This window comes from Falco biarmicus, chromosome 7, assembly GCF_023638135.1.
Source record: "Falco biarmicus isolate bFalBia1 chromosome 7, bFalBia1.pri, whole genome shotgun sequence".
Lineage (NCBI taxonomy): Eukaryota > Metazoa > Chordata > Aves > Falconiformes > Falconidae > Falco > Falco biarmicus.
Genome location: NC_079294.1, coordinates 30,157,832 through 30,170,238, shown reverse-complemented (window position 1 = coordinate 30,170,238; position 12,407 = coordinate 30,157,832). Strand labels below are relative to the sequence as shown.

The window sequence follows — 12,407 nt, the reverse complement described above, 5'->3', positions numbered from 1 at the left end:
TGCGTCTCCAAGCAGCGCGCTTTTAAACAAATTTTTGTAACTGATTACTTGCTTTTGACCCAAATGTAGGCATTGTGAGAGAAACAGAGGTCTGGATTTATTCCTCCCTGAAGAAGGCAGAGTAGTCAAAACATGATTAATTAGTAGCTTCTATTCCAAGAGCCTTTAGGCATTCTCCTACAGAAGTAATATGAAATATAGTAACAATTTAAAGACACAGTTATGTTCTGTTTTTATAAGACAGAATATGCTGAAATATGCAGAAGACAGTTTAGCATCTCTACTGTACATCATCATCTGTACTCAGAAGCTGGATCTTCATCTGACAAGAGGATACCTGCAGCCACTGAATACCCAAAACTGTTTCGGAGAGTTTTTAGGGAAAAAATATTACTAACAGCACTAAAACAATTGGGATCATCCACCTGGTGAGATCTGTGTACATGGAAAACTATGGCTGGAGAAAGCTATACAACCTATGGCTCAGTTTTGCCTGTAGCACAATACAGGATACAGTATGTTTTAGTTTGGGCTGCACCTCATTTATTCCTTTCCCTGCAATATTTAAAATAATCAGAATGTGTGGACTTTTACATGGCATTAAACTTCTTAGGAGCCTTAGAATATTGCTGTGGTTGCAAATGATGTTGATTTTGCTATAGAATTGATTAGTCTTTGTAAAAAAATACATATTTTCTTTTCAAAATCCATGCTTCTTCCAGAAGTGAGAGAGCTCCTGAATTGGAGGTAGGGCTGTGTGCTGCACAGTAACATTGCAAATTTTGTGTGTGTGTGTGGCTTTGTTCCTCCATCAAAGCAGAATGCCCTTCCCCCTGAAGACCTGGAAGGCACATGGAGAACAGGAGAAGCTTGGCTGTGCTCCTGTTTGTTTCTCTTCAGAGTATACAATCACAGAGCAGTCCAGGTTGCGAGGGACCTTGAAAGATCATCTGGGCCAACCTTCTGTGGGACAGCAAGCCTAGGTGAGATTATCTAGCACCCTGTTCAGCTGCATCTTGGAACACCTCTGGTGATGGCAGCAATAACTCGTTTCAGTCACTGTTCCATGCATCCCTGCCCCTGGGCCCCTCCCTTCGCACAGCTTCTCCCAGTGCTGCTTCCTTCACTGGGGGTGGGCGGAGGCCGCTCACACACCGGAGCCCCTAGGCTGTCCTGCCTTTTAATTCACACCCCAGTCACTTTTTCTGTCCCTATGGGGAACGTACTCACTGTTCACTTTCTCCTTTTGTCATGATCTTTGTGACTCACGTTCAGAAATGCTGGAAAAAGCGGCAGAAGGTAAGTTCTGCTGCAAAAAGTAATTTAATTTTCAGCTATGTTTCTTTTTTGGTAACCGTTGTGGCAGACAGTTCTGGGTTTAGCTTAATCCCTTGCAGCTTTCCTTCAGTCAGCTGAACGGACCTCTCTGGGGTTGTTGCTTCTAGCCAGCATCAGCAGCCGTGTCCCAAATAAAAAAAGCCTTGCTTGCCACACATCATAAAACTCCTCAGCCCCTCAAGCAATGATGAGATCAACTGCCATGATTGGAAAGGTCACAAGCAGCCAGCAATTTTTTAGCACTTTCTAAGGAGATGGATCTAAGGTTTATAAGAATGGGTAATAAAACTTTGCTTGTTGTTTTTCTATCTCCAGATGAAAAACAACTCAATTTCAGGGTTCCTGTCATCCAGATTAAATAGACTCCATTCATCTGTAGGGTTTGTTTTTAACAATGAACCACATAATTTTTACATGGAAAACCAAAATCTCTTGGCCTTGCTGCTGCCATTGTTGTTTCAGCACTGGCAGTCAGAGGGACTGCGCTGCGTGTTAACTCTCAGATGTCTGTTACTGCCCAGAGCATTTGTTCCCACAAAACGTTTCCAGAACAAAGACTGCACATTGCTTAACTGCAAACCGGAACTTTATATAAGCCTTAAAAATCACATGTACAACACGTAGAAATTTAGTTCTTAGACCTTAACAAGCGCATGCTACACAACGCTCAATAAGCAGCATATGCACCACTGCAGCTTAGGAGTTTATGTCTATTTTGCTATGGGGATGGAGCTGCAGGCAATAGATTTGTTTGGAAGGGAAGAATTCATTTTAAGACGACACTGCAGAAGTGTCAAGCGTGTGACTTGTAGTTTGAATTTACTCTCTGCATGTCTGCAGTATGACAAACTGTGCACCTCCAGCACGGGGGCTGTTCAGCGCATGTCCCTGAACAGTACGCACATCAGGCCTGGGGCTGTGGAGCCTCCTGCTGCGTGGGTTCCTTTCAAAGACATTCTCTATTGCAGTAAAGCAAACAGGTCCATGTAATGAACGTAGCCCTCTTAGGAAAACAAACTTGTAAACTCTTCACCATTACAACTACCTCACCCAAATGTGCTTAAGTCCCTAAACTATGAGTACTAATGAGACGAAGATGGATACTGCCCTGCCTAAGGACTGACGGGGGGTGCCTGCACCCCCTGCAGCTGTGGTGTGTCAGCAGCATGCTGTGCACCACGGAGGCAAGCACTCACCTGGCACTGGTGCTTCTTCTGGAGAGTCGGTCTGACTGAAGCAACAGACAGGTCCATGTACACAGCAGGTCTCTGCTGCCAAAACAGTTCAATTCATGAAAGTGTTTTATTGGGAAATGAAGTGTTACACTCACCCAAAACCCACTGGGATTTAACCTCTTCAAGAATGAAAATCAGCTAGACTATGGTTTTACACAAAGACCATCATCAACACAGAAAGAGTTCCTGACAGTCTGCAGAGACAGAGGACTTAAAGATACAGTCCCTCAGGGGTTCCCTCCTGCTTCTTATACAGAACATTTTCTTTAGACTTTTTGAAATCTTCATTTGTTACTTTCATTCGCCGTTCCCTCAAAGCCATCAAACCGGCCTCTGTACAAATGGCCTGCAACAAAGAAAGCAAGGGTCAGCGGCTACGCAACCCCTCCAGCCATACCTTAGAAGACAGCATCATCATCATACTGCTCCAACTGACTGTAGCAGAAGTGAAGAATGTTAACGAAATGTGCACTCTGAAGTTTGATGCTGTTCAGAAGCATGTGAAACCACCTAGCCAAAGCTCACTGAGTATGCCCTTCTGTAGTCAGAGCAATGCTCCCACGGCAGGAAGGCACCTTCGTAACAACAGTATTTCCCTCCTGCAAGGAACAGATGCATCCAGCTCTGTCAACAGCAGGCTGTGTTTACCCTTCTGCAGTGAGCTGATGAGTAACGTCATGTCCGGTTAAGCTCATTAGCGTGGCAACTCTAGCAAGAGCTCTGTCTGCTTCCGAAAAGCAGACATGCGTGTCTGGAGCTTCCTAATCTACAGTTGCACTTTTATCTGCTTGCCATGTAGTGCAGGATAAGAAGCATCTTCAGGGACTATCCTGAGTAATGTTTAAGATTAATCCTGCACAAATGTGCAAGACTCCATGCTTCGCTTCTAGTGTCCACTTCCATATTCAGGTAACAGGTACATACTCTTACTAGCTACCTCATAATTACAATAAATTTCCCACTTGTAAAACCAAGCACATGGCACTCATAAAAGGTATTTTACAGCCATCCAACTGTCCCTCAGTGATGTAACCACAGGTAATTAGAGAACAGTTTCAACAGACCATGCTTCCACATGCAGTAAAAAAACCCCAACTGGTTTGATTTGTGTTTTGAAGTGTAAACAATAGTGACATACACTTACCTTAATGTCCGCACCACTGAGATCATCTTTTGCCATGATCAGCTCATCCAAAGTCACATCATCAGCCAATGTCATCCTGCTTGTGTGAATTTGAAAGATCCGTTTCTTGGTCTTTTCATCGGGTAGAGGGAACTCTATTTTCCTATCAATACGTCCTGTGCAGAAGAAAAGTTCAGTCTTAGGTTTTTTGCATGCAGCTATGGGAAACAGAGCGGGAGGCACATTTCAAGGGTAGACAGACAGTCACTGTTTCTTCACACCACAGTCAATCATGTCTTGGAGTAGGTGGTGAGATCAGACTATCTGCAATGAACAGGAAGGTACTGGAGCTGAAAGACACCTGCAACGACACCACCTTTTTCAGCAGCGTGGTAAGAGACACCTCACCTGGGAAACATGAAAAACCTTCCCCGAGTCACGTATAAACGTAAAAAACTTGATGTGTCACAGCACAGAAAAGCAATAATCAAATACTTATGCTCTTGTTAATAAATTTTATTCTACTTGGAGATTACAGTTAGCTCTGAAGTTTTAATTTTCTGCCACGTACATACACACAACAGAGAGAATAAATCACTGCGGCAACTTGAAGAACCCTTCCTCCCTGTATGACCAATTTCCTAAAGAACACCCCCAAAACCCAAAGCCCTAACTGAAGAAGGAAGGTTCTGCATAAATAGCTCCATTGCAAGTCCCTACCAGATGTGTCCTTTATGTCAGCAGGGACTTTGGATGTTGTGGTACTCATTGTTCCAACTTCAGTGAGCAATCTTTTTGAAGATATTTTCCATCTCCAGATCACTCCTGTTTTTCTTAAGTTTTACAGTATCTTTTCTAAAAAGGGTCAATGGCACCACATATGATATTCCAGGCTACCACACACAACAGTAAATCGATCTACTGAGCTGCCAGAAGTGCCTTGGTTGCTCAAGCAATGGTTGTAATTTAAATACCCAATAGGTATAGGAAGCTTCCACTAAATTTTAGATCATCTTAGCTTGTCTCTTAATACTGGTATAGTATTCTCTCCTCTGTACTCTCACAAACAGCACTGGTTTTGATTTGGAGGGCGTAAGGCTAAGACAGTGACAAACCCAGACCTTTTTGAAAGAACACACTCCTCAGCAACTTCATACTGTGGAGTCTGTTTTTCTAAACTGCTTGGGTGCACACAGTCTAGTGGCTCTTCATTGTTCTTTGGCAATTTCATCTGAAGTTATCTTTACCTCTTCCACTGTAGGAGTATCTTTACCACCCTCTTCAGTACTCAGGATTTACTTGAGGACACTAGTGGGAGGCTTAGCTTTGATCTGTGTTGCTTCCTACCTTCCGATTTAACAGACCCCACATACCTACAGAAATGTTTTGGTACATTGTTAGGGGCCATCTAAAAATACTGCTTGTGCCTGTCCAAGCTCTTGGCTCAAGATGAAATACATGTGTCAAAACAAGGTACTACGCCCTCGCTCAACCCCCAGCCACAGTAGTATGGCAGGCTGGTAAGGAAGCAGACTTGTTTCCTTCCACCAAAACCCAGGCTCCCATTGTTAAGGCTTACGTCCTCACCTATGAAGCACAAGTGGTGCTGCCCTACCTGCCCCAGCTGCTGCAGAAGTGAACGAAACGCTCTGCATTACAGTCTGCCTTAACAATTACTCCAAATAGCTATGTCATCTTAATACAAAGGAAGAACATTCAAATTGTTCATGTATACGTAAGGGAAACCAACATACTACTTCTCTTCCACAGGTTTTTCTGCCGTTGGGAAACTTGTGAAGGGGTTCCAATTTTAACAGCCACACCAACACAGATGAGACTGTGAATGAAGACTACCCAGCAACTTGCGTTCTTTTTACCAGCCCATGCTTGAGAAGTCTTTCACAAAGAAAAGCAACTTAAACGTACACAGTAGGAAGACTCTTACCTGGCCTAATTAAAGCTGGGTCCAGCGTTTCTATTCTGTTTGTAGCCATGATAACTTTAACATCCCCCCGAGAGTCAAACCCATCCAGCTGGTTCAGCAGCTCCAGCATTGTACGCTGGATCTCTCTCTCACCACCTGAATTTGAGTCATACCTTTAAGAAAACAAGGTAGTCAGATAAAGCACTATGCAAATTTAAGAACATACTTCACATAACTGCCACAAATGCATAAACAAAATAGTATGTTGTGGGTTGGTTTTTTTTGCTTTTTTTAAACACCCATAACAGATTTTTTTTTTTTTTAAATTTAATCTTCACCTACAGAAAACAACAAAAAACAAGTTTTCCGAATCATATTGTGACGTCTAGGTTAAAGAGACAGTGAACTGTTCTTGTAGCTGGGGAAAGCAACAGCAGTCATGTGAAGGAAATCTAGACTAGAAAATCTATATCCAAACAGGTCACCCATGTTTAGGAACAGTTTGAAGTGACGTAACATTTATGAAGAATTCCACGTTTCTTTCTACATATACTGAAACACATGGGGCAGAAGCTGCCTTACACTAGAGCTTCAGGCTAGCAGCCTTATAGTAATATGTAAGAGCACCTTTTTATTTATTTAAAAACATTTGACTACTTTAAAGACTATTTGTATTGGACAGTTCCACCCAGCCTACAGAACTGTTGAAGTAATACAACTTGGATACAGACTGAACAATAGCTTAGTGTGGCACAAGCAGTGCTTCTCCATGACATCACATGCTGTACCTTACTATATAATATTCTAAGAATCTAAGTATTTAGCCACCTATCTGGAGAGGCAAATGATAAGTGGATATATCCTGTATCACAGACGCTGTGTTACTGCCGAATCACTGAAGCAGATTACTGTCTATTTGGATTTGCACTTGGAGGATACCATACGAACTTCTACACAGCATCTCTCTCTGTTAAGACGCGTTATCATAGAGATATTACTAGGTAGCAAGAGAACAGAGGTTAAGTCCCTGATGGTATCTATTCAGTATGAAAAGGTTATGATGTATTTTAATTTCAAAGAAGTTATTTGAAGTTTTACTTGATAAAAAAGCTTATATCAAAAAGACAATTAGGAAAACGGTAGCAGAGCCAAGAAACGGAGTATCAATATGGTTGCATAAGAAGTGTTTCTAGGAAACCTTTTATTGCCCCTGGCAACCCTTGCATACAAAGCCGGAGTTCGAATACTGTACCTCTTGGTACCAATGGCATCGATTTCATCAATGAAGACAATTGAGGGCGCGTGCTCTTCAGCCACACGGAACAGTTCACGCACGAGCTTTGGACCATCGCCCAAGTACTTCTGTATAAGTTCCGAACCAACCACTCTCAGGAAGGTTGCCGAAGTCTGGTTTGCCACTGCTTTGGCTAGTAAAGTTTTACCTGTTTTTAATTGAAAAGAAATACTGTAGTTAGTTTGCAGAGGGAGGGAGGGAGGGAAGCGCTTTAACAAAATACGAAATTTGTGACAGACTTAACTGTGTTTTAATCCTAACCAAGCGTAATTTATTTCACTTGCGTTCGCTCAGCACAGTTGTTACTGTACTGTAAGATACCTGTGCCAGGTGGGCCATACAGAATGACTCCTTTGGGTGGCTTTATACCCATCTCTTCATAGTATTCCGGATGAGTGAGAGGAAGCTCCACAGATTCCTGCAGCACAAGAAAAACAAACCTGAGTTTTTATGAAGAGCGGGTGCTCTCCGCAGAAGTTCTGCAGGGATCTCAAGAGCAGCATTAATAAAAGTAATCAGGGCAAAAAACTTAACTGATTTCTAAACAGACCTTGAAAAGCATGTGTCTCTGCTGCCTCCAGTTCTAAAGGCAGACAGCTACTCTATCTGAACAGGTCTTCCCAGTGTTTCCACTCAACATGTGGAAAAGAACCAGTGAGTGTTCCCCCTTCCTCCAACCTCCTGACTCCCAAATGCTCATGGAGGACCCTGGCGTAGGAGAACCCTTTATGGAAGGATGCTTTCCTTTCAAGAGCATTTATGATTTTGGACACCTACACAAAGCAAAAGAGTTTCATTTTACCAGGGTTCATTTTACCAGATAGAGCTCTGCTGGTAAGGGAAAAAAAAAAACCCAAAACAGAAAACCCCAAACAAAAAACCAACAAAAAACCCCAACAATCAACTACGCTCCCCCCAAACCCACCAACAAAAAAATCCCCCAACCTCCCACCAAAACCCCCCATGAACAAACAATATAACCCCAATGTTACAAACAATAAATGCAAACACAGAACAAGCCAAAAAAGCCCTACCCACAAAATCCTTAGATTGCATGGCATCAGACACTCAAAACAACCTCAGCACTTTTTACAATTTAACTCTCATCTTGCAACAATCAATAACTTTACAATTTGCAAAATAGTAAGGTATTGCAGGGATTGTTATGAGCTCAGGGCTCTCCAGGTTCCACAGCAACTGAAAAGTTTTGCGCGTACGGTTTGTGAATGGGTACTCTACCCACTGAAAAGATTTAGGTCCAGGCGTCTGCCTAGCCAAGTCAAACGAAGAAGTGCAAGACACAAAAGAGCACTCCACGAACAGCAGCTGGTCCTGCTCTTACACTTTCGAGCTCCCAGCACAACAGCTACGTTGCTGGCTTAACACAGTAAATTAGTACAGCTGAATACCTTGATTTCTTGAATCTGGTTGTCAAGGCCACCAATGTCAGCGTATGTTTCTTGAGGAGCTTTCTCTACTTTCATCACAGTAACTAAAGGGTCTGTGTCATCCATCAGAACTCCTATCACAGCATGAACCTAATCCAAACATTAAGAGTTGTCAAAGAAAGCACGCAGCATTATTAATACAAGCTGAAGCCTAAACCCAATGCCATCTGTTTAGCTGTGTGAAACAAACAGCATTGGCTCTACTGTGATTCTCAGAAAGAAAGGCTAGTTAAAAACGGTACAAGAACTTTGTGCTTCATTTTATAAAAACAACTCACCTTATGATTTAGCAAAACAGAACAGCCTGGCTCTAGCAGATCCTTGTCCACAAAAGACAGAATACTGACATAGTGCTCTGATCCTACCGACGTGGACACGATAGCATGGTTGTCATCAATGATCTCCTCCAAGGTACCCACAGACATGGGTGTTCCCCTCAGATCATCCACCTTTGACCTTTCTTCCTGTTGTCAAGAAGAATCCAAGAAAAAACCCTCAAGAACACAGGCAAAACATTCTTGTACAACACCGGCTCAACAGTTCACAGCAAACATAACAGAAACGGTCTTTCCCCAAAAGGCATAAAAGCACAGGTCAGTAACAAATGCATTGTTGGTTTAGTTCTACCTGTGGATGTCACTATATAGATGTACATAGCTAGAACAGACTTTCTTTCTCTACTGATGGATATCTGGGAGCTGCACTTCAACAAACCACTAACAAAACAGAAGAAACAAAAAACCACTGTGGCCTCATGCTTGGGCCACAACCGTTACACCACTAGAAAAAAAATCCTCTGTTCTCTGGACAGTAGTTGTGATTTAATGAAGAATATTAATATACATGGTATTTGTACTGACTTTACACATTCATAGCACCTTATTTCGATTGCTTTTGTATGAAGCAGTTTAGATTAGAGCACTTACTGTAATATTAGAAGTAACAGTTCACTCAAACCTCACCTCTTGCTTCTCTTCCAAAGGTTTCATCTGCTCTTGATTTCTGATAAATTCTTCCTCCATTAAGAGGTAATCTTTAATTCTCTCCAACTTTAACAATTTGAGTCTGCACTGTGTGTGAGGAGTCACTGTAATCAAAGTACAATCACAGTATTTTACACCAAGTTTGACATGGTACCTATTATTCACTAATTCTTTACCAGAAATTCTGCTTTTGTTTTCTGACAGGAACTTCTATACAAGCAGCAGTATTTTACTTGTCCCACTGTAATTCTAGGTTAAAAGACAATGTTCCTCTGCATTTCTCCTCATTTCAATTTCTCTCTCTCTCTCTTACCCAGTAATCCATAGGCTGCATCTTGCATAACAACAACCTTAGTTTGTGTTTTTATGTTAGTTAGAAAAAACCTACATTTGGCCTTCTGTTTAATCAGTTATGACCTACATACAGCCAGATCTAGGGGAGAGGACGGCTCTGTACTTCTCAGTGAGGGGCCAGCCCACAGCACTGCTGGGGCAGGCAGAATCCTTACCCAGGGGGAGTTTGCTGGCAGCGTCTGGACCCTTTGTTTTCTTCTTCTTTTTCCCCACTCTGGTTGGAACAGGAGGTTCATATTTCTTCTTCTTATCCTTATTCATAAAGAGCATTCCGGGGAAAAAAAAAATCAGGATATTAACAATCGAAAAACACACACAGATGTTAGGCGCACAGACTGAGAGCTCAGCTTAAGGGTCTAATTATGATATATAGCAAGAAATACAAAATAAATATTATTCCTAGTTTTTAAAGGAAGTGCAAAAATTTCTTCTCCTGCTTATTTTACATTCCTCTCTTTAATTTAGATTTCTGTCAATTTTCAGTGAATATAGAACTTACAAGGCTAAAGCCTGAAGTAAATCACACCAAAAAAAATCATACGTGAAAGGATAAGGAAAATATTGAGCCTGAACATTGCTGTTGCATTTTAATAAACACATAACACGCATTCAGTTTGCCAGCTTAGACATAGTTTGCCATGTGCATTACACTTCCATCCAAAAAGGAATCTGGAAAGGTCTCTAATAGTCCACCACATGAAGTACAGATCTTGTGGAGATGACAGCATGATGCCACTTTCAAATCAAAGCCAGTTACTTAAGTGACAGTTTGAAGGCAACTAGTCTTTCCTAGCCCAGACAGATTTATAGTCTTATTCTTCTTAAGAATAAATTATTACTGAAATAATTTCATTTTCCTTTATAGTTAAGTACAACTTTCTGGTTTTGAACAGCAAGCTATTTTCTCCAATGTACATCCAAAAGAGATGACATTTCATCCAAGCTAGCAAAAGCATATTCTTATGCAGTTCCAAGTACAACAGCAGGAGAAAAAAATAAGTAAAATAAAACCTACTGCAACCAGCCTCTGTAGCACACTTGTACCTCGCCCTATCAGTAAAAGCATTTGTTTTGGTTTCAATTACCTTGTCATCCTTCTTGCCACCACCAGGACCATGCCCACCACTTTGGCTTTGACCCTGTGTAAAAAGAAAAACCACAAACCAGCCAAATGTAAGTACATTGCTATGAACCTCAACGCCTATGGACAGTTCCACGTAAAGAAATGCCATAATAAGGCTTCTCCTACCTAAACTAAGTACTAACATATACCAATTAAATGTCAAAAGCCAGTGAATTAAAGTGTGGACTTATGAGGCAGGGCAGGAGATGTTCACCCGTGTGGTTCTGACTCACGTAGCACTGCACTGCTTTGCTACATCGTAGTTTGAGTTCATTCCCTGCTCCCTTAAATTAACGAGCGCCACTAACCGCCGTGCAGCGCAAGGCAGCTCTCCTGCGCGCTCCCGCCGGCCCACTCACCTGCGCCCCCCGCCAGCCGCGCCCCGCAGCGCCGCTCCCCGCAGGAGGCCGCCCGCCCCCCGGCCCCCCGGCCTCCCACCGCGGCGAGCCAGGCCGCGAGAGCCTGCAGCGGCACCGGGCCCCGGCGCGCCGCCCTGCCCGGCCCCAGCGCCACCGGCCGCGCGGCCCCCGCTGCTGCCCCGCCGGGGGCGGCCTGGAGGCCCAGCGCGGGCGGTGACTCCGCAAAACCCCGGCCGACGGCAGCGGGATGCCTGAGGAGGCCGCGCCGAGCCGTGCCGTGCCGAGCCTGCCCCCCGCTCCGCTCCGCTCCGCGGCGCCGGCGCGGCCCCCTCCCCTCCCGCGCGCGGCCGCGCCCCCGGTGCCCCGGGCCGGGCCCGTGCCGCCCGCTCACCATCGCGCCGCGCCGGAAGTGCTGCCCCGCCCGCGCCCGGCGACGGAGGCGGTGCCGCCGCTACGGGCTCCGGCAAGGGACAGACAAGACGGGCGGGGCGAAGGGCGCGACGCCCGCGTAAGCGGCGTGGGTCACGTGACCCCGCGCGGAGCCTCCCGGGCGCTGGGGCCGCCGCTCGGGCTGTCACGCCGGCCCCGGGCAGCAGGGGGCTCCCTGCCGCCGCCTGGGCGCGCCGCGCTCCCCGCCGGTGCCCGTCGGCCGCGGGGCTTTGGCGTTCGGCCACCCCGGCGGCCCGGCTGTCCCCCGCCTGCAGCCGGTCCAGTCGGATGCGCGGGCGTCCTCCTGGCCGCAGTGAACCGCTTGGTGGAGAAAAAGCGACTTCTGCCCCGCTGGGGGCCACTTCGTGGTCACATTTCAGCTACTACTTCAGCTGCAATACCTTCTGAGTACAATTTCAGATTAATAACACTTTTCTTAACAGAAGAAGCATTTCATAGCGACTAAGTGGTGGAGGCATGTCCAACAGCCTGCCAACAGCGGGACTTGCTTCGAAAGCATGGCACTGCCCCACCACCGAGACCTAGAGGAAAGCAGTTCGTTCCCTGTGAGATGTTTCTCAGGTATTTTTACAGTTCACATCAATACAAGAAGCTTATGATACGTATTAAAGCTCATAATGGCCAGTTGCCGCAAGGTTAAAATTCATAAAAATGGTGTTAAAACCTCTGAATATGCTGGGAAAGTATGCCTTAATCCTGGTGGTTTCGCTTATGTCCCTTAAGCACTGCTACTTCACCACAGAGAGATGGGTCTTCCTGGAAAACCCAAAGCACTC

The 12,407-nt window shown here is 44.6% G+C and overlaps 1 protein-coding gene across 1 annotated transcript; it reads right to left on the bottom strand.

The window, feature by feature from the left end:
- Positions 1-2,621: 2,621 nt before the first annotated feature.
- PSMC1 (proteasome 26S subunit, ATPase 1) lies at positions 2,622-11,685 on the bottom strand. The gene is made up of 11 exons (XM_056345712.1): positions 11,573-11,685; positions 10,785-10,838; positions 9,855-9,951; positions 9,325-9,449; positions 8,641-8,826; positions 8,324-8,452; positions 7,236-7,332; positions 6,873-7,062; positions 5,642-5,793; positions 3,718-3,872; positions 2,622-2,919 (listed from the first exon to the last, which is right to left on the bottom strand). Exons 1-11 carry the CDS (start codon positions 11,573-11,575, stop codon positions 2,785-2,787), a joined length of 1,323 nt encoding a protein of 440 aa, XP_056201687.1. The 5' UTR covers positions 11,576-11,685; the 3' UTR covers positions 2,622-2,784.
- Positions 11,686-12,407: the final 722 nt, after the last annotated feature.